Consider the following 22,555-nt stretch of genomic DNA (forward strand, 5'->3'; position numbering starts at 1 on the left):
TGCTGGGGAAGCTTTCTGGTGCTGTGACAAGGGACAAGGTGGAATTAGCAGCAAATTCAGGCTGGCAGGGACCTCTGGAGGGTCTGACCTGCCATGCAGCCCAGCGCCAGCCCTGATGCTGGATCCAGCTTTAGGGTAAGGTGGGGTTGCTCAGCCCAATGTCCCAGCCCACATCTGAAAGGCCAGTGAGGGAAGTAAGGATGGCAGCTACAGGTCGGCATGTTAGATGACACGTAACAGCAGAGGTCAGGGCTGGGCAAAACCAAGGTGAGGGGAGTCAGTCAAACAGTTTTGGTTGTAATCTTCCCTTACCCTAATGGCCTACAGAATTCGGATTACAAAGGCATTTCTTGGAGGATGAGTAGAAAAAATAGTATCCACTGGTATAACCATACCACTTACAGGGCTGGGGTTTCTACCACAGTGACCTAGAGTACCCTGCTCATCCCAAATTCCTGTAAAAATACAACTCATAGTCCCAAGCACAGCCCCCCAGCCTCAAAGCAGCCCTCCTCCTCCTCCTCGCTCCTCCACCGATTCTGAGTTAAGGGAATAAGGAGCCTGCACTCGGGGACCCCAGCAGCAGCGCTGCTGACCCTGTCACCAGGCCACAGGCAGGCCCACATCACCAGAAGCTGCCTCTGGGGCCCTTTAGGAGGCTGCATATTAAATTCATTCCTCAAACACCTCAAGGACACTTCATTCCTCAAGGCCTCTGTGGCTGTAGGAAGCCATGTAATGAAGTTAAAGACAAGTGTGAGACAAGAACGACCCTTGCATGCAGTTTCCTCATGTTACCTTATTCCTCTAAACCACCAACCTTTGTAAGAGGAGAAGCACCTGGCCTCAGTGGGCAGAAAGTCAGCTTTCCAGGCAAAACCCCTTGGCTCTTGCAAACTGGCATCAGTGACAGGAGGTGGTAAAACACTTGTTTGAATTTTTACTGTGTGGACGTGTTGTTTAGGGGTGCAGCAATTAGGCAGTGATCCAGAAGCTCCCAGAAAACACACAAGTGACAGTGGGAAGTCATTCCTGCTGGGCACTGCTTGTGTATCGACCATATCACCTTCCATCTTGCACTTCAACCTCTAAAGGGAAAAAAAATAAGGAAACACTGCCCAACCGCAGTCATATTAACCAATACAAAGGGTGATTTCTCAATTATTGAGTAATTTTCATTCTGGCATGACAGCCATCCAGCACTCCCAGACATCTCCTATGAAATTGTGAAGATTGCTCAACATTTGTATAATAACCTAAAAATACACCGAGTAGAAGGAAAGGCCTGAGCCCCTGCAGATTTAAACTTGCAGACAAGAACCAGTGCTTCAGCTGAATGTGGCATTCAGCTGAAGTTGGGCTGTGCTTGCCCATTTTGCATTCACCTCAGTGTTGGACAGACAGGGCTCCCAGTGAGCAGCAGGGAAGAGAGGAGATGATAACATTCAAGTTCCCAAGGGGCCAGCTCCTTACACCTGGCAGGAACCAACATTTCCAAAATGAAACTGAAAAACAAAACCAAAAAGCAATCAGTTGCTCTAGAACTAATGACTCCTGGTTTCCTCCAGCTTTGTGCATCGTGGATAACTGCAAGGTCTGCAGATGTTTTCCCCCATCAGACTGTCTTTCACATAAATCTCAGAGGATCATAACGAATCCACCAGTGAAGTCCTCCCTGTCTGCCCCAAAATTTTCCCTTCATAGCACTTGCCGTTTATTTCCGTGACCTCCCCCTTTTGCCAATTTAGTTGGAATCGAGAAGGGTTGAGAAGATGCTGACCGAGGTGGATGGAGAGAAAGTGATCGTCTGACTGCTCCCTGACAACACAGAACATGTTATGAAGATACCTGCACCATCTGTGTCTATGCAGCACGTTCTCAGGATAAGTACAGAAAAAACTTCAGCCACTAGGTAAAAGGCTTTTACCCGGCCACTTCAATGGCTTTAAAGCCATTTTTACAGCAGCCAGATTAATGCACACTCACAGAACCTTCCTATCTAATAAATAATGCACGTTTAATATATCCGTAATTCACAATAACACAGTGCTGTAACTCTAGGCTAGGGATACGGCAGCAACAATACCAGTTGCCCTATATCACTGCTGTGTACACAAAATATGAGTATGGCTCAAAATACAAGTATCTACCAGAATGGGAGAGAAGTCTAAGAGCTTGCAGCAAAACTGAAAAAGAAGTTTCTCCCATGAATTTCTTTCAAAGCTCTGTAACTAAATCACCTCTCACCATTTATTCTTTCAGTCCATGTTTAAGGATTCCTAAAACAAAAAGGCTTTCCTAAATTTCTGCCACCTTTTATCTCTCCCATAAACTCTGGCCCAGCAAATACACTCAGACACACAAGAAGAAAAATAACCTAGTATCAGACACCTCTGAGCTCCTCTAGTCCCAGAATGGAAATAGAAAAAGCTTGAAAAAGAGTTAGTGCCTTGTAAATCCAAGACAAGTTTCTTCCTGTTAATGGCAGAATTATTACTGCTATACTAATAAAGTCTGCTCACATTTTTATTGACTGTCAGATCAGATTAAGATTAAGAAGGCTTCAGTTAACTGCTTGATTTTTAGCAGGTTCATTTCTGATCAGACACGGAGAAGCATTACAGAAAGTCGCAAGTCTGCTTGGGCCGAAACCAAGACGCAACACTAATACTCCTCCTGTTATCGGCTGCAAGAAGAACTCTTGCAAATAAAAATATCAATAAATTTGTTCTATATTTCAAGCTCACAGGCTTCTTACCACAGTAGAGCAAGATGACCACAGAGGCACAATGCTGTAGAAAGTCACAAGAGAATCACCCATGCAAGCATGCTCTTTATGGATCGTTTACCTAATTAAAGGTCAATTTAAATTAATGTATCGAGATACGCTTAGGACACTTTTATTATATAGATGAGATACAAAATGATTGCCATTTACATCATGTTTATGTTAACGCCATCGTTCAGCACCCAGTGACCTGCAGGGTTTCCGACAAACCGCTCACACGTGAGAGCGCCGTCATCTCACACGGGTCGTGTCAAAGCAGCCTGCTTGCTCCCACCACCTTGCCAGCCAACACATTAATAAACGGCAAAGCTTTACTGCCTTGTAACCCAATTAACAAAAAACAAATGCTTCCTTCTCTATTATATGTAAATTACTACGCACATTGCCGTACCCTAATTGCCCTAATGCCAAACAGCAGTTTTCATTTAGCATGGCCTCTCAGGATCCAAAATAATTTCTGTTTGTATTGTTACAATTACGAAAATAAATAAATAAATAGAATAGAATAGTGCTCTTTCTAGATTCAAAAATCTAGGTGTCTTTCCTAGCACTTTTCCCAACAATGGCTCCATTTGGCAGAGTGAAAAACCCAAGCTGCTGTCAGGCTGATTTGTTCGCATCCACTCATTGCTGTGTTGCCCTCAGCTGCTAGCTCGGATGCCCACAGAAGAAAACCTAATTAATAGCAAGAAATACTCATCACAAGGAAAAAAAAAAAAAAAAAAAAAAAAACTTTACTTCTGTGGGCAGTTATGAAGTTAAAAAATAAAAAATAATGTGAGTGGCTGCATTTGTTCTGTGAGGATCTGACTAAGCTATAAAGTACACTCCCAATTATCCTATTCATATTTGAATGATATAAACCAGAGAAAATTTCAGTATAATGTGTTATCTCTGAGTATTACTGAGTGCTGTGTTCAAGTCTGAGCGTGCTGACATATGCACATGAGAAAAAACTTGGAAGAGCTGCATGGGATTTGGGGGAAAGCTAACTAGCTTTTCATTTTAGCAGCATTAAACTGCCAGGCAGTGTGCATGCCGAAAAACGGACACAACCAGCCGCCTTTATAAGGGCTGGTAGCCCGTCAACAAGAAGTCAGTGAGGCAGAAGAGGAACCTAATTCTTTGAGCATCTTCAGCTCTAACTTAGTTCAATGAAAGTAACTCGTATTTAGTATGAACAGCTCAGCACCTTGCAGGATTTTCCCTAACAAGTAGGTAAAAAACGCACACTGTAATTGTCTCTAGCTCATAAACTGAAGTTGTCAAATTTCCATCACTTACAAAACAGACTAAGAATGAACACAAGCTGTCTTGAGCCCCTAAAAAATTATTTTATTTTTTATTTTATTTTATTTTTTTTAAAGTAACCAACCTAACCTGCATCAATTTGTTATGCCACAGACCCTGAAGTAGTGGTTTAGTCTGAACTGAAAACACGGTGAAAAATGCCCTGTGGTACCTGTTGTAAGATTATCTGTCTGCAGCCTTTGTAATTTCTCACTGACAATTAACGAGGAGAGGTCTCAAAACATGAGAGGGTCGGATTCATTGTCTATACCTTAAGAGCTCACAACAGAACAAGCAGAGCTTTTTCTTTCATGTGTGGGAATTTTCTCATGGAATAGCTCCGCAATCATTGTGCTCTTTCATTCCCAAGATTTCATGAAGCTAATTTGAGAAAACATGGAAATCTGGAAAAAAAAAATGGAGTAGTTAGGTAAGAAAACTGTGTTGTGAAGGAGGTAACACTCAGGTTTACGTTCAGCTTCATGTACATACAGATACACAATTCCTTTTGTCTTGAAAGTACTGTTAGCGCCTTACCAACCACTTACATGCTCTTCAAATCTACAGGATTTTTACCTGTGTCAACTGCTGATATGGCTGCATTTCTGAGTAAATGATATCAGAAAAAGGAATAAACATTAAACCCAATCAAAACCAATCCGTTCTGAGTCAGTCTTATGGTCTTTGGCAAAAGACCCCGAAGACACCACTGTTCTAACAGGAGATCTTCCCAGCCCTTACCTGTTCCATGTCCTGGCCTAGCACAATCCTCTCAGGGTCTTCGTGGAAATGGGAGCAGGCTCCAACCCATGGGTAAGAGGCTTGGACCCCCAGAGCAAATCCCAAATGTTGTCAGCAAGCAGGCTTCAGTTGGTGTGGGACTGGGTGCTGACCACGTGCCTGCTGGACGCAGGGAAGGCTTTCGCTCCAAGTTTTCCAGGCAGGTTGCTAATTTTCGTCTCGTGTCTGAGGTCTCCAGATGCTAGCAGTGGTTGGTTCAAGGCCAAACCAGCAAGAAGGGGTTTTTGTGTAAGACATTTTCAGCTAGAACATCACAGAAGTCCACACTACCTTCAATCCATGAGATAGATTCACTTATAGCAGTAACAACCTTCAGGAGCAGCTGGTTTAAATAATGACCACAGAAGTACGCTCATTTTGTTTAGGTGGTACTTTTTTCTGAGATCAATTATTCTTTTCTATGTTTTTTTTTTTTTTTTTTTTTTTCCTCATTTGTTTGTGTTCTCCATTTGTGTGGTCTAGGGGAATGGATAAAGATGGATCTTTTATTTTCCCAATGAAAAAACAAGTAACTGGAAGCAACGTAGCACTGCAGAAATGTGTATTGTTAGATGCCAGACACCCTGACTATCACACGTTATGGAGAAGACCATTTTCCAAAAAAGCCATATGGGTAAGAGTAAAAATTAAAGTAATAGAAACATAAAAGACAACTGGCGCCTCTCCTACAAGCTATTTTTCCTGAAAAATGGAACAGCTGAAGGCAGATGTTTTGCATAAGCAAAAGGCTGGGGGGCTTTGGAATCACGAGCTGGAGAAATACAAAGAACTTCACATTTTCCAAGGCTCCCCTTATCAAATCGATTTCTATATTTAAACGTTGCTTTCCTTTAAATCACTCTTGTTCTGCTTTTGAGCTTGTAAAGCAGAACATGTATATATACTTCACAACATCTTAAAATCTTGTTTTATGCATCAAGCAAGAGTACATACACCAAGACAGCATACCAGTTCTTCCAGAGAATAGGCAGCGCTGTCCTATGAATAGAGGATAACCTACCTCGATAAAAGCAAACAAGTGCATAAATACCATGATGTTTTGAACAGTCCTATACAAATTACTGTCAGTACCTCTAATCACACATAACGAAAAAATACACAAAGGAAAGTATTTCCCTTTCCTTTTTTCTTCCCAGCGCAGTAGTTTCTCTCCAATCCCAAAGAACCGCAGCCTCGCCTGAAGGTCCCTTTGATGCAGTTTTGCAATAGCCTAAATCTGTGAAGATGCAGGTAGGCATTTGCAATGCACTTGGCTCCTACCTTGCACAAAGATCAATGGGGAGCTAAGAGCTCAAATGCTTTAGAAAATGAATTTGCCTTTTGAAATCTGGCACAAGTGGCTGTTTCAATTTGCACTGGGATTATCAAAAAGCAGGGAAGCCTGGGAAACGTGTATGTTTTTCCACATGCCTGCTATATGATTCACCTGAAAACCGCGAATAAGCATTGTGTGAGAGGTAAATAAGAGCAAATGTGTATCTCTAGGAAACAATACATACAGCTTTCTGCTTATACAGCAGCTGACAGACTTGCAAGACTTTTCTTAGAGCTCCAGCTGCTGGAATCAGGAGACTGCATAAAAATCTCAGTGTTGGCATCTAAGAGTTCACAAGCTTTCGTGTTTTCAAAGATAGAAGACACGGAGCAAATAAATCCTCTAGAAGCAGGGAATCAGAAGCCAAAGAAGGTGGAGTTGAGGATTTCACTTGAATGTTACAGTCCTTAAGACAATCTCATGATTTTTCAACCTTACAGGTTTTCTCTAGCAGTGCTAAGGCTAAGAGGTTTGGCGTGGTTTTCTCAACATCTTCCTTCTCCTGCTTGACTAAACTCAAAAAAGCTTCTGGTGGTTACTGCATACAGGATCTGAGCTCATTTCTTCTGGTTTTGAAATGATATTGTGGAAATAATTTTTAAGAAAAAATGAAAAGATACTTTAACTGGGATTTTTATTATTATTATTATTATTAATCTTTCGTTAATAATACTGTACCCTGATCTACAGAAGATTGGACCAGAAGTTTGGGGAATATGGAGAATTAAAAACAAACATCTGGCAAAACAATTCTGCTTAGGGGTAATGAAGATCATACCAAATCTGAATTATATAAATTGTAAACATTGACAAAGAAACAGACAATTACTTTTATATACATTTTAGTGGCAAAACTACTCCTACTTTACTCTAATTTCATGTATGATTCAGAGTCTAGCACCCAGAAAAGCAGTACATTTATCCACCAAAATATTTACATATAACCAGAAAAAAAAATCCAATCAAATAGAATGATCACAGCTTTTCTCCCAAGAAAACTTGCTCAGGAAAAATACAGTAAGGCTACAGATTTGTTTTTGCTATCGTAATGATTCTGCAATTTTAGTCTGCTGTAATCATCCAAATTCATCCATCAATAAACATAACCACACTCAGTCTTATTCAAGGAAAGTCATTAAAAATACCTGAGTGGTAAAGCAAAGATTGAGTCTCTGACAAACAAACATTCCTTCCGTAGCTATTTTTATAAGGACTAAAACACCTACACCGTACTATCAAAAATTACTTTTCCCCATGAATTTTAAAGCAGTTTCATGTGGCAAAAATAATCACCTTTTGTGCCTATAGTGCAGTGTTTATGTATTTCCCCTTGTTCAGCTCTCAGCCCAGGAATAAATCATTGTTCCTGCAATTTTCCAGCAGCTCTCTTGTAGCTTTAGCCTGTGCAGAACTGCATCGCAGGACACAAATCTTCTGGTTTGGGAAGAAAAAAATAAAAGACTTCTCATGGGGTCTCTGTTGTCAGCAGAAAAAATGTATTAGTGAAGATGCTCAGTTGTAACTGGCTTGATGCAGAATTTGTCTGATCCTTAATTTATTTCTACGGGTCTATCTTCAAAGCACCTTCATTTTCTAGGTTCTCCACTCTACCCATATTAGTAGCTATTCCTAGGGATACGAGTGTTACTGTGTATCAGATGCGTATTTCACCTTTTTTATTTTTTAATATTGGTTAACTGAGTCTCCCCCATCTCCAAGAACATGGGCTAACTCTGTGAATCTCTGCAACACGGCACGTGGGCCCTGGACTTCATTAGTTCGATCAGTCACTGGTTCCTACAGCAGCACTTGATACACTGCCCGTCTCTGTAGGGTTATAAATTATGGAAAATATGTTGAATACATTACTGACTCTGCAGTGACAAAGAAGAGCAATAAAGGAAGGTTCTCAGCCAAGGCCCACAAATCAGCAGAGACCTTACGCGGTCGTTTCACTTAAATCATGCAAGCGGAGCCACAGACTTCACTAGGAATCTTCCTTCGCATCCCTCAAAACAAAATATTTTTGTGAATTTTTTGAAAGAGATAAATGTGGAAAACCTCCTGACTTCCTGTCCAGAGCATTCACTACGCATTAGCATTTCCAGGGAGGAGAGCTGACTTCTCCCGTATTTCCCGTACTAATGATGTGCCCATGCAGGCTGTTGGATTTGTCATTTGGACGTTTTATTTCCAGCTTGCCCTAAAGACTCAGCCATGCTCTGACCCCTAACCTAGGTTGGAAAGCCACAGTTAAAAGGAGTGGCCAGTTAGCAATCTGAGGGCTGAAACTCTGTGGGTTGTAGGTCTTGCTGAAACCTTAGAGGCACCTGGATTCTAGGACTGTCATCAGGTCAACCAAATTAAAGGGCAGAGCTGAAAGGCGAGGGTTACAGAGGGCGCTAATCAAGGACAGGTCACGCAATGCCACAGAAAGAAAGCTGCTGCTTCTGGTCACCAAACAGCTACCGGGGAATAGAAGTAGCCTCCAGCCATTCAGAAGTTAACCGCTGCTGACATACATCACATTTAATCATGTCTTAACAGCTACTGCCATTCACTTGGTTCTTCTCCTGCTACAAATGGTTGTTTCTGAACCTTCGATACATTTACTGCCATGCAGACAAACCAAGCCTGCAGTGATCTTTTTAGGTGGATGTATGACTTAAATGAGCTCTAGCATAAGCAAGTGTGGCTCCACTAGTGCCACAATGCAAATAAGATGCTTTTCCTAACCGTTTTTCTGTGTCTCAGTTACATTTTTTCCAGACAGTTAGATATCCTTTCAGTCTCTGAATAGTTTCAATCGTGCTGTTTATTCACCTCAAATATCTGCTGATGCTCCCCATCATCATCTTGTAAGCGTGGGTTCACCAGGGCTTACCCATTAAACCAGATTCACCTCTGCTGCTAAAAGGGAAAATCAAAGCAGCTCTGAAGCAGTCCAGCTGTGCCACCACCATGCTGCAAGCATGCTTGCTTAGGCAGCTGAAGCTCTAACAGTAACCACGTTAGATCCTTCCCAAATCCCTCGTCTCACAGGATGTCAGGAAGGGATTCACCAGCACTTACATTTTCCTTAGGGAGCTCCCTGGGTAGGGCAAGTCAGGATGGGACTCTGCTTGGTCAAAGGCTTATGGGTTATAGATGCTGTGGACCACTTGTGATCTTCTTATCTCCTCCTTGACCCCTGGAAGTCACATATTAGGTGTCTGTATATCCTGTGCTACAAAAAGACCTTGCTTCTTGGCAGCTGAGCTTTCAGCAGGGTCTGTGCAACTTTCAGGAAATGTTATCCCCTGTGTGATTGATTCTTTTTGCAAGAACACTTTACCAAATTCCTATTTTATTCTGGACTAGTATCTTCAAAAATACAGTGCAGCAAACAGTGTTCAAAGTAGGTTTTCTTACAAAAAAAAAAAAAAATACATCATTAATGCCAGATTTTGCATTTGAAGAAACAAAGTCCTATGGATTAAAAATTAAATGTCTGTAACATCACTGAAATCTGTAGAGTAACATACCACTTACTCCTGTAGTTATTTTGACCCTGCATTTTTGAGTGTTAAAAAAAAAAAAATTATGACCCTACAGTAAGATAACAAAAACAACGCAGAAAAGAGGCAAGTGAAAATATTTAAATGCCTTCCTTAAACAGACAACCAAACAAGGAGATATTTGCAAATATAACTGCAAGTTCATGTTCGTGAACAGCAATCTAATGAAATATTGCTGGGACACAGCCCATTAAAGACAAGGAGACGAGAACATTGTCATTGACTTTAGCGTGAGCACGATGAGGCTTTGTAGATAATCATATAGCGGTCTACTGAGACAAGGCCAAACTTTGCAGGTAATCAAATACCTCCTACAAGCTGCTGTCCGGATAAGCACAAGATCACATCAACGTCTGTGTAATGCATTTGCTCTACGCTTCTCAGAATAAAATCTGCTTCTTTTATATACGTGTGCATACCTCATGAGTGTTTGGGTAGGGAATACTTGGACGATAATGGTTTAGAAGAGCTTTTGTTGGATGTATTTATTTCCCAAACATGTGCAGGTGTGAGAGGCAGGGAAGTTTGGCTCTTAATACCCACACATTCCTCATTTGCACACCTGCACTGCTGGCTGAGGACCAGAATGCTGAGAGAGGCACCGCGGCGTGATTAATATTAATGTTTAACATTTACTAGCCCTGTGCACTGACTGAGCTAATCAAAACTGAATAATGCGTGGCACCATCCAAGTGGCTAAAAATATAGCCCGTTACATCAAATTCGTACCCCTTATGAAGTCAGCAGTTAGTTCTCCAAATACCACATGTGCTGGGAAGCTCAGGCTTTGGTGATAGACCAAGCAGAGCTCCAGCACTGACCAGGACAGACGAGGCATTTATCTGCTGCGTTGTCTGAACATCCTTCCTTCTAAATCCTCAAGGAACTGTGCTGGATGATGTACATAAAAACAGTCTTCTCCTCAATCAAAATTTCAACACAGCATCTGCTGTTTGACTGTGTCCACTGGCAGCCAGACCATCCACTCGCCCAAAATCTGTCACCCCCCTGGGATTCCCTTGTGTTACCCGTGACATGCTGACTCACTCAGGATGCTGTCGGACAGCAGGATCGCTGTGCTAAGCTTTCTTTTTAAAGCACTTTTTATTAAGGAACCTGTGAGCGCTCACCTACTTCTTGAAAAGCTCTGGGAACAGCTCTCACTGATTGTTCCATGAGGACCGAAATTGCCTCTCCTCTATTTTATGATGTATTTCTTAAATACCTGTCAGTAAGCACTCCGCTGTCAGGACACTTCAGACTCAACACTTTCAGTCTGGAGTTCACCAGCTACAAACGTTCCCCCCTGCACCAAGTTGTATTCCCACTCATTTCTCTTTCTCAAGCCAGGATTTTCTTCCAGGCTTAATATGGAGAGTCGGACAGTTGTGAATGGCTCCTAGATATCAGGGTATCAGCCAAAATAGTAGCTACTAGTAGCTATCAGGCTGGTGTGCAAACATTGTTGTGTAAAATAAAATAAATTAAAAAAAATAGACAGAAATATGGCACCTGCACCATTTTGCCACTGACCCAAGTTCCCTGTCCACAGAGGTGAGCAGCTCACTCCAGACCAGAGCCCAAGGGCTCTAATATTAGGGATAACTGCTGATATTAGGGATGATTGTGGAAGCAGGGAAAGAAACCTTGACATTCAAGCTAATACGGCAGCAAGGTCTCATCCTCATTAGCTGAGGATGTGGATGGAAGTAAAGGGTCAAAAGTATGGGAAGAAATACAAAGGTGAGCTACCAGGACAAGTTCCCTAAGCTGAAGTGCTGGCATTTGGAAGGGAATGCCCCTGGTGACTGCAGGTCCCCATGCACGTTTCCAGGACCAGCAGAACAAGGCTTTGCCTAGGAAGGTTTAGGTATAGTTAATTCTGGTTTGGAGCCAAGAGGTTCTCCACATAACCATTACCAGACTTATTTTGTACGGTCTTATTTCATGTCACAACACCACAAATGGGAATTTAGCCTTCAGCTGCATAGCTTCCATGCACCCAGAACAAAAACCCATGTAAAACCTGGGGCTCACAGCTCTTCCTTGACCCCTTTCCTTTTCCTCCTTTCAAGTTACAAACCATTATGCATACATTAGTTCCTGGCTAATTTGCACAGATTTTTTCAAAGCTCTTCTATGGTTCAGGCTTATGTTATCACTTAGATTTCCAGTCACTCTGCTTGCCAGCTCCTTTACCCTCCATTACCTTGTCTGATAGAATTTAGATTGCTGTTGCCGTATCTACTTCACCAAACCATTTAAAAGTCATTCTTAAGCACTCCTGTATTATTTCTACAGCAACTTTCATTTATTCTTCTCCCAAGCCCTTATGTATTGTACTTACAGGTCTAAGATAACACCTTATGTTAAGATGCTATAAAAAAGTACTAGAATAAAAGTGGAGCTCAGATAAATGTTTGTTAGTAGTGGAATATCTTGTAGGTTTGTTTTTTTTTTTTTTTTTTTTTTTTTTTAAGCAAATGATTCTTCTATCCATAATAACTTTTTATCTTGTTATAGGTATGTACAACTTCCTCTGGATAAAACCATGAACACATCACTATGACAAGGTGTGCTTGTTATTAGCCTTACAGTGTATTTAGTGTTTTTATTTGGTATTTTTATTACCGTAGCTGCAATCAGAGATTTTTATTTTTTTTTTTTTTTAAAGTCTTCACTTAAACATGGGGCTGAGGCACAAGGAAAACATCTCAATTTTTAACACTCTCTCGCCATAGTGCTCAGTGGTGTCCACATCAAACTTTTGATTCTGCCTGACCTAAACACAAGGCCCATGCCTTCCATACTGCGTTTCCATACTACAGGTCTCAGGTTCAGCCTCAGATCTGTCTACTCTCGGTGCCATTGTGACCGCCTCCGGTTTTCACGATTCACTGCTCTGCTCCATTTCCCTTGTCAGAGCTGCCCATTACCTTTAAGTTATCTGGTAAGCTCTTAGGAATGAGGATTACCTTTTCTGACACATTTGTATGCTGCTTGATGAAATGAGCCGCAGACCTCCAATCTCCCATCGCTTAAACACTACCGTTGATTTAAAAAAAAAAAAAAAAGAGATGGAGAAAAAAAAAAAAAAAAAAAAAAAAAGTAATGCAGAAGTGGAAGACCCTGACAGGGGAACAGGGACTGAAGGAAGAACATGGTGCTCCGGGAATGTGAAAGCAGTCAGAGGAGCTGGCTAAACACAGCAGAGGAGAGCCGACTGGCATGTGACAGCTGGGAAGCACCTTTGCATACAGAACCCGGGGAGTAGCAGTTACAGCAAGCAAGCACACAGCAGTAGCTGCTTGTGAGGCAATGAAGGGAAAGCACTAAAAGAAGTACTGGTGAAAGAAGTTACCTGCTCCAGGGCCAGGCACCCACTGGAGAGAACGTGGCCCTTTGGGAGCACTGAAACTCTTAAAGATCAAGAGAGGGTGTATTAAAAGACATCAAAGGGGTAAGGTCTCGTCTTCCTGGATGAATTGCACAACTGATTAAAGCCACTGAAGCACGGCTTTTGACCTTGTAAATGGCATGAGAAGGCACTCAGACATCCTCTAACATTTACAGAAAAGAAATTGAAAACAGATGCAAAGGCAGTTTTCGTCATTGCACAAAACTATGGTGTGCGTACACTTTAAATAATGCATGGAGTGCTGATCCTCCCCTCAGAAAGGTTGCAACAGAACCAGAAGAAAGAATGGGCAACGATGATTGAAGCACGAGCGACATCTGCATGAGAAAAGGCTTGTCAGACCCTTGGGCTTGGAAGAGGGATAACTGAAGAGTATAGTTCTTGGAAATAATTGATAGGGACAAAGTAGCTCATGAATTCAGCATGGAGCAGGTCTAAAACAGAAAATGAAACACTTCTTAACATAATTAAATTCCACAGGAGATGCTGTGGAAGCCAGAAGTGTAAAGAGACACTAGAGAGAGGTAATGGCGCATCAAGGCTTTTGAGCATCATGGTATAAATGAAACATCCAGGTCTGAAAGGCCCCAAGTTGCCATTTATAGAAAGGTTGGATAGCACCGGGGAAAGATTATTCTGCATTTGCCCTGTTTCTTTTATTTTCCCCTAAACATCTGTTACTGGAGATTGTGAGACAGTACTCTATTTATACCTCCTTGCTGTGCCTGTACCACCATTTACACTTTTTAAATACAAAGAAGTTTAACTAGAAAAGGAGAGAGCAGTAGCAAGCACACTTCTCTATCTCTATGAAGCTACATTCAGATATGGAGCAGTATTAACAAAATAACAACACAGGCATGTGAAATTCAATTACTTACATGCCGTTTTGGACTACTTCCAGATGGCATTATCAAATTAGCCAGACCACTACCAGAACTGTGCTCTCGTCCCATTCATTTCATGAAACGGGATTCACTTTTGAAGACATTCAGCAAGGCAGCCACAGAAACATAAGGGTCCCCCAGATTTGGTGTAAAAGCACTGAGCTTAGTTTAAGGCTCCCCGTTACTATGTTATGTCAGCGATGGTGCAAGATTACTGAGTTGAAAGAATCCATCATCTAGTCACAGAGGGATTTAGGGAAATGAAATGATTCAGTGTCTCAGAAATTGCGAGGGTGGACTGGAGTATGTGTTCTGGACAAATAGGATTACAGACATAATGGCATAAACAGGACTGCTGAATGGGAGGCTGTATCTGCTGGATAGATTACCGTTCGTTACGGGATATTTTCAGCAACAATTTGGGTTCAAATGAATCAACCCCAGTGCATGGTGATGGTAAACTTCTAGTAACCCTCACTAAGGAGAGGGACCTGCAAACCATTAACTTTCTGAACGATCACTTCGGGCCCCTCAGCGGGTGACAGCTCGGAGTTTTTGCTATGCACCCATCTTCTTTATAGCACATACTGCTCCAAAGCATCACACGGCCCCTACCTCCTCCTCTGCTTTATAATGAGGTGCAAAGTCTGCTCCAGACAGATTTGGGCAGTCTAGTCACCAACTGATAATATCAGAAATTATAGTCTCTGCCAAATAATGAATACCCACCTGAATAGAAGATGTAGTTGTACTCATTAAAAATCAGAGATCAAAAACCTGAAAAACATGTATAATTCATTTCATAGAAAGAAAGCACATTCTACTAAAATCAAGTGTACTTCCATCGCAGTGGTGAATGTGCTATTACTTATGGCCTGCATATGACTTCATTTAATTGATCCTCTTTACTGAAGATTTTGTTATCTTAACTCAAAACCTCAACACAAAAAAAGTGTTGGAGGCTTTGATTTTACTCTGTTTAACGACTAATAAATGTTCTGAAAAATATTGGCTTTGTTGCTTGAATTATAACTCCTGTGTACAAAGTTCCAAATTTTTCCCTTCCTTCATGCCTATACCCTTAGTTTACCTGGTGAAAGACTGATTAGTAAGTTACAGTTAGTAGTAAGGTCATTCAGCATAAATAGAAAGAACACTCCAAAGCCCACAAAGGAAAGCTTTCCAATTGCAGCCAGACAAACCATAAAGTTGTAAAGATTAGGAAGACAGGATCGATGTGGTTCCATCTCCTGGAAGAAGTCTGCATTAAATATTTACATTCTGAAAGCACCATGATATACCTGTTTTCTGAAAAACGGGTCCTTTACAATTGCAGCAATTAGTTCTTGTGCCATATATAGAAGCTGTATTCAAAAGCTATCCAATTTAGAAAGAGGAAATTAAAGAAAAAGGGACAGAAAAGCCACTTAACCCCAGACACAGCCTTCCAATGGTGAACGGCCATCTAGAGAGCCCCCCTGCTTAAAATCAAGTGCTTCTACAATTACTAGAATTAAGTAAACCTCCTACTCACTATGGATTGACATTAATGCAAATGTAAAAGGCTAAGCCTTCGCTAACCAACCCCTTCTCACAGAGCTCACAGGCATGTAATACTTCTGATACCTCTACTCCCTTTCAAACTCAGGTGATTTAAACACGTCTGTTGTACAAAACCAGACATGGCTCTGTCATTTCCCTAAGAAAGCAAGATGTTATTATTTATTGTCACAAAACGACTCTAACAAATTTCTTAATGCTGCCCTGAGGGCAAAGGAAGCTTGAAGTACGAGTGGTACATGCTCCTGCCAAAACACATCACCCTCTAGATAAATAGAATAGACATAGCTGCAGAAAGAGGGGTGAAAATGGTGTTCTTGATGGCTCAGCATCTGACCCTAAAGGAAGGAGCTTCTTGTCATTGGGAGGCTGGTTGTAGAGGACGGTCAGGACACGGCTTCACAACAGCAAATCCATTCCTGTGGGTATGGGGAAAGCAGTGAAGCCACTCAGTCTCACACATGACAGTGCTCAGAAGATATGGAAGGAGTCATCCAACAACATCACTTCTTCCATATTGGTTGCACCTGGAGCTGACTTTATGTCTGTAGCATTCTCTTGTCCTTTCAAATCATGGAATAAAGGCAAATAGCTTTAAGCAGTTTTATAATCATAAAGATGATTCTTCTCTAAATGATACCTACTAAAATCAAAAGCAACGTTATCAGAAGTACACTAGGTATGTGTAGAAAAAAAAAAAAAAAAAGTAGAAATACAGCTCTATAATACCTTGAGAACAGAAGGATAATCTTTGCTTCACATCCCATGATAAAGAAGAGAGAAAGGCAATAAATAACTCATATCCCACAGGAAAACACAAAATGCATTTAAAATGGAAAAATCCAAAGGCTCTTCTATAAACTTGAGATGAACATTATTTTAAAATACCAGTTGCTTAATTTAAGGAATAGGAGATTCTATATTTCACAGTCAGAGCAGAAGACTTAATAAACATAAATAAAAACAAATTTCTCGAGATTTTATTTTCTTCTTTAAAATACTGATAAATCCTGAGTTCCATGCAGAATGTTTATAAGCAGGAGCAAGTAGTTGGAAGAGATGAAAGCTGCTCGAGTGCTGCAAGATGTTGGCCTTACGCAGAGATCGCTGAGCACTGAGAATGCTGTGATCAGTTTGACAGGATGCAGACACACCGAGCAGCAACACGACGGAATTAGAATTTTTAAATATATCACTAGAAACTGTGGCTATGGCATTTGCAGCACAGTGAGCCAATCTAAAGATGAACTCACAAAAGCCAAGACAAACAAAACTGTAATAGCTGGTTGGTATCACGCAAGCTACATAAACCATGCAAGGAATAGGAGGAATGTTGAATGAGTGCTACATTTTGCTACCCAGTATGCTAAATCAGGTTTTCAGCATCAAGAAAAACCACCCGTTCGGGCACTTATGCTTTGTATAATTAGGATGGACAGAGTATGTGAAGTTAAGAAAAATAAAAGAAGGAGTCTCAGCCTGTGTGATGACTGCCAACATAACCAGGTCGCTCCGTGGATTCAAACCAGGAGAAGACTGGGGCAAGGGAATGAAACCGATCACTTCTGGAGGTCTGCTTCAGTGTAAGTATTTTACTCTTCCAGAATCAGTCAGCCACAGAGAATTAAATTCTTTCCAGGTCAGAGCAGTAGCAAATTGATTATCCCTTTTTTTTTTTTTAATCCTTACCTGTGCCATGATACCTAGAAGAATAGAGCTAACATTTAATTAAATGGTGGGTTTCTACTCTCACGCTTGCTAAAACGTGCCCTGGTACATACATGTGGATATTCTACACATATAATGGCTGTTTGTTTTGAGTACTTAAATGCTTCTGCACTTCTTCCTTGGCAACTTCAGCCTTCAGACACATTTCCTACCTGTCTGATTCAGCATTAAACACAGAACAGTCCTGGTCTTCTTCAGGTGCTCCAAAAGAGACAGATATTGTTAGTAATGGCAATCAGGGACAGAGTTCTGAACAACTTCAGGACCGAGACAGAACAATGTCTATCTAATGTCATCTGTCTAGCATGAGTCTTGCATGGACTGTAAGGATAAATGCTAACTTTTAAGTAATATTGGACAATGTAGTACAGAATGCCATGAGAGGCTGGCTCATGCTATTCTTTTATAAACATAGAAAATATGCCATAAACACACAGATTTTTCACCAGTTTGCACTTGAAATTTCTAGAGGAATAAATTCGTATTTCATCAGACATAGTGCTGTCAAGACAAAGTTTGTGCAATTAATAAGATTTCAGATATATTCTAGGCAAAGACATTTTGTTGCTGTTCTGGCATCTAAAATATACACAGAAACATTAGACATATCAATCTACCACAAGTCTATCAGCACAGTTTAAAATTCTAGGTCACTTCTCATACATTGTTATTTCATGTATTCAGTGGGTTGTGTCTGCTTCGCTCCTTGAATACTGTCTACATTCTTGCCATGAAGTGAGATTTCCATCAGTGTGTTATTTTCCATATCAGTATATACATCTCTATACTAGGCTGTACACTGTGTTGCTGCTGTACAGACATGTAGATATCGTTCATTTGAAATATTTTGAGGTGATGGGATGTAAATGGTAACTTTCTTCAGAATTTTCTCATCCTGCACTCTTGGGCATATTCCAGCTTGTTGCATATTGATGCTAATCACTGTTAATGTATTATTACTGTAGGATACTTTGGCTATGCCACAGGCACCACACCTTTAGAGTGAGGTTGGTTAGGATATTAAAGGGATGGTAATAACTTGGTTGTCCAGCTCAGAAAACCACTTTGGAAAAGGGAGAAATATCACTTAAGATGCACTGACATAAACCAAAAATACTTCCCCAGGGCTTATTTTTGAATGAATAACACAGAGCAAGCAGCAATGTCAGCGTTGTCACTCTGCCACCAGAGACACCTCCCGGTGAAGATTGCCTACAAACATACCAGTCATGACAAAAGTGGCTTTTTTCTAGTAAGAGCCAAGATGATACCACCACAAACTCCATTCACATCAGTGACAACTCAGGGTCCCTACTGTATCAAATAAGTGCCCTGGAACTGAAAGGCATTGGGTGCTTTCACCAGTCCCCTCAGCAGCCCTAGACACAAGGATTTTAATTCAGAGCTCGCTATACATTAATCCGGTTTGAATTGCTTACAGTGCTAAAGTCTAAATTAATTAGAACCTTTCAGGAAGGAGACAAGAGCTCTGCTGTAAACAGATCAAATACAAAAGCTTCAGATCAACACACAACTGCAAATAAAGAGGCAAACAATATTAGGATTATGGGAGAAGGAGGGGAAAAGATGATTTCTTGAGACTCTCAGCCTTATTTTCTGTAGTGAAATGATACAGAAAAGAATAAAAATAATGCTAGCATGCCTTTTTATTATAGTCATTAGTATGCCTTCAGATGAAATAGTGCATTTAGCTCTGGGCATCTTATTTTCAAAGATAATGGAAGAAACTAAGTGCTTCAGCAAGATGCCAACATGAAGACATATGATGAAGATACAGAAAATAATCAGTGGTATAGCCACAGTCAGCCAAGGGTCTGGTATACCTTCATTCAGTGAAGTAGAAAAGGTAAAAGGCAGAAATATTTAAAGTAATAAAACTGTCAGGTTATCCTCTGAAGCTCATCACTAGAAGGCATTAAGAGCAAAACTTAAATGTTTCTATGAACAGGAAGAACACCCAAGTTCCACAGAAGAAATAAACAACAACAACACTACATTTCCTTCTGGGGGAACACTAAACTTCATACTCAGGTGAGCTACCCACTGACAGCCATTGCAAAAATGCCTCCCCCCAGGGAAATGTTACCATGTGATGATTCAGAAAAGAGCTTCTTAAACCTTGCTCTGGTACAACACATTGCCTAACCTAGGATACTGGACTAGACACTAGTGCTAGTTCATTTTGGCTAGGGCATTATCTATCTTCAGTAACATGGTAGAAGTTAACACAGTATCAGCAATTTTATCTTTCTTACCCACTGGTAAGCAGGAGGAGGTACAGAGCTGCGTAAGTCTGTTACAGGGATTATGTGATTAAGTTGCCTACAAGAAGATGGGACACGATTCACTGGTGAGCTAGGACCCTTCTGGTCCTGAATTACTAACCACATGTGGTACTGGAAGAGGAAAGAGTGTTTAGATTTCTACATCAGAACCATGATCACCATTCAAGAAAATCCACATCAGCTATGCCTGAATATCAACCACTTTGATTCTGCATGCAAAGCACAAATACAGAAGGAACTCCACACCTTTAAATCTGAGCCCAGAAAAAAAATGATGCAGTGATGCTTGACAGAGTCTAAGCCACTGGCAAGACAGCTGTGCTTATTAAAAGCAACAAAATATGAAATTCATATTAATTTTTTGTTTGATCAGAATTTGAATTTCATATTAGTTATGTTTGTTCAGATTTAGAAGCATCTGTCATCCGAAACCACCAATCAATATTTTATTCATCACAAACTATTTAAATCCATTGAGAAACAACCTGAAGAAACAACACAGACTTATTTAAAAGTGTCACAATTAAATATAGAGCTCAGCCTTTCCCAATTAATGGGCTTCTGAGAGTTTTTCTTGTTGCTGTTTCCACTTTAAATCCATATCCGAAGGCAAACTGCTTTCGCTGGCTCAATTCCCTTATGGTGGTCATTTTATTTTTATTTACTCATAGCTACAAGTACAGAGAAAAGTGTTTCCAGGCATAAGAATGAAGAAACTAAAACTGCACAAGACCATTAGTAGTCTTAGACTACCTAAACACCATATCATTGCACAAGACATTGAAATAAATGCGAGCTCCTGTGGAGTAAGTCAGTATTTCAGTAAACGTAAGACCATTTCAACTCAGCTTCAACTGCCGAATAAGCGTTGTACCACCAAGGAATTACTGCAACCACAATCACCAGTCTCCTCCAGAACCTTTCTTCTATTGCCCGTCTTGCCACAGAAGTTTCTATCTTGAATATTGAGATTGTCTGAAGGGTAAAGAAAGTTAAGCCACCAGCTTTGAATTCCTGATAAGCCATTCTCAGGTTCTGGAGCTATGCCGGTAGTCACAGATTTTACCGATTATTTGAATTACCAAGTAGAAAACTTTAAATACTTGTTACTCTTATTTTGTAATTGCATTAATTAGTATATTTTTGTTGGTGGTATACACCCTTATTTTCTCTTTGTTAACCAAATACACTAATTAAGGCTTTATTTGAGTAGTATACGATGATTTTGAGTCTTCAGGTTCTTGGAGCTGGACTCCTGTGAAAAGCATTTTTCGTGTTTACCAGATGTGCATGTGTAATTTCTCTCAAATGGAATTAGATCAAAAATCCTAATTCACCCCAAATGCACAACACAGCATTTGAAGTTATTTTACAAGTTAAAGAAAAATTTTCAACCTGATGAATACCTGAAGAGAAATTTTTGTCAACTCCAATTCTCTGTTCAAAAATGTCTAGTTGACAAAGAACTGTTCTCATCTAAAAGCAGCAAACCAACCCGACTGTCTCTTTCAGCTGCTGTCTCCAAGTTTTTAATTAGTCTGATCCTCCTGATCAAATCTGGGAGAGAAAAGCAAGATTTTCTGCTTTTTCAGTACAGGTCAGTTTCTCAGCTTAGACTTAAATATTACTGAATTGAACTGTTTGAAAAGGCCAAAATAAGGGATTTTTTGTGTGTGTGCTTGCAGAAAAACACTAATCCTAGATTAGAGCCTCAGTAACCTATGATTTCAAATACACAGTGACTTCAGTGGTTTCAGTCTTGAAGATATTGACAGCAAATTAATAAACTCAGTGTTTAAAAGAACTAAAAGTATTTTTTTTCACTGAGCTAAGGGTTTAGCGTACACTCGTGTTTTAAGGATTTTTTTAATATGCATTTTCAAAAGAAAATGTTTAATTGCAATTTTTAAAATAATTTTGAATCACCTGCTTTTTATTCTACTTATCATTAAGTTTAATAAGTGTATCATCTGAATTATTGTTCATTATCACACAGGCCAAGAAAGAGGGAGGAAGAAACAAATATTTTTAAAAGTCTTAATTTTGGCTAGTCAGTATTGTTCTCATGGTTTGCTTTTATCAGATTGACAATGAAATTAAGGGTAGAACATTAACGGAGACAGAAAACTTTGTAGTTTTCAAAAGTATCAGCAGAACAAGTTAAACCCTTGGCTTGATTTCTGAAACAAGCCCAGCTTGCACTTGTCCTTGTTGCTTTTGTGGGGTGGAGGTGGGCTCCTTAGTGTTGCTGTGCAGACAAAGGCTTACCCAGAATGGAAACACTAACACAAAAGAAATGTCCCTTGATGTTGACGACTTTTCTCTGGAGTCATCGGTGGGATTCAGCTTTCCCTGGGGTGGCATTAATGAGTTCAATTCCATGCCTAACCGCACGAGGATCCCAGGACCCAGGGTGCAAGCATGCAAGCAGATGGCAGCCCGAGAAGCGTGCTCCCACCTGAACAGAAGTTCAAATCTACTTCACAGATTATGCATTCACTGCGCCTCCCCTGCCAAAGTGCAGTTGTTACCAAGAGAAGCTTCATCCTGCTGTGCTTTGTACAACACTGCCTGCCAGCCCCTTGCACCTCGAAGCTATCCTGTTGTTAGCAAGCTCTTGGTACAGCCACTGGTTCTTCTGCCCCCGGAGAAGTTTTCAGCTTTCTCACAGTACAAGATAATAAACACAACTAGATTCCTGGGGCTGCAGCACGTACCTTGTTGGATCCTCTGGGAGGCAGAAGCAGCAGACAGTCCATCTGGAAAGAGAGCAGTGAGGTGTGCGTGAAATAATAAGAGGGGGGGAAACAGAGAGACAGGGGAAGAAAGCAGGGCTCTGCTCAGAACTAGGCTCAGCAAACAGGGACTGTACCACAAAACAGGGCTGATGAAGAAAGAAAAGAAT

The 22,555-nt window shown here is 40.6% G+C and overlaps 1 protein-coding gene and 1 long non-coding RNA gene across 10 annotated transcripts in view; both read right to left on the bottom strand.

Moving 5' to 3' along the window:
- Positions 1–22,555, bottom strand: part of SORCS2 (sortilin related VPS10 domain containing receptor 2) — a gene marked incomplete at its 5' end in the record, with an annotated part of 570,927 nt that overhangs the window by 547,049 nt on the left and 1,323 nt on the right. For all 9 annotated transcript variants that reach the window (XM_084517076.1, XM_084517072.1, XM_084517073.1 and 6 more), the window contains one exon: positions 22,368–22,409. In XM_084517076.1, the coding sequence (XP_084373202.1) occupies positions 22,368–22,409 (42 nt within the window). The remainder of the gene's footprint in view (positions 1–22,367; positions 22,410–22,555) is intronic.
- Positions 2,882–14,833, bottom strand: LOC311435722. Its single transcript, XR_014692338.1, has 3 exons — positions 14,786–14,833; positions 4,350–4,482; positions 2,882–3,463 (listed from the first exon to the last, which is right to left on the bottom strand). It is a non-coding gene; the product is annotated as an uncharacterized lncRNA (long non-coding RNA).

Source organism: Aythya ferina (assembly GCF_964211825.1).
Source record: "Aythya ferina genome assembly, chromosome: 4".
NCBI classification, from domain to species: Eukaryota; Metazoa; Chordata; class Aves; order Anseriformes; family Anatidae; genus Aythya; species Aythya ferina.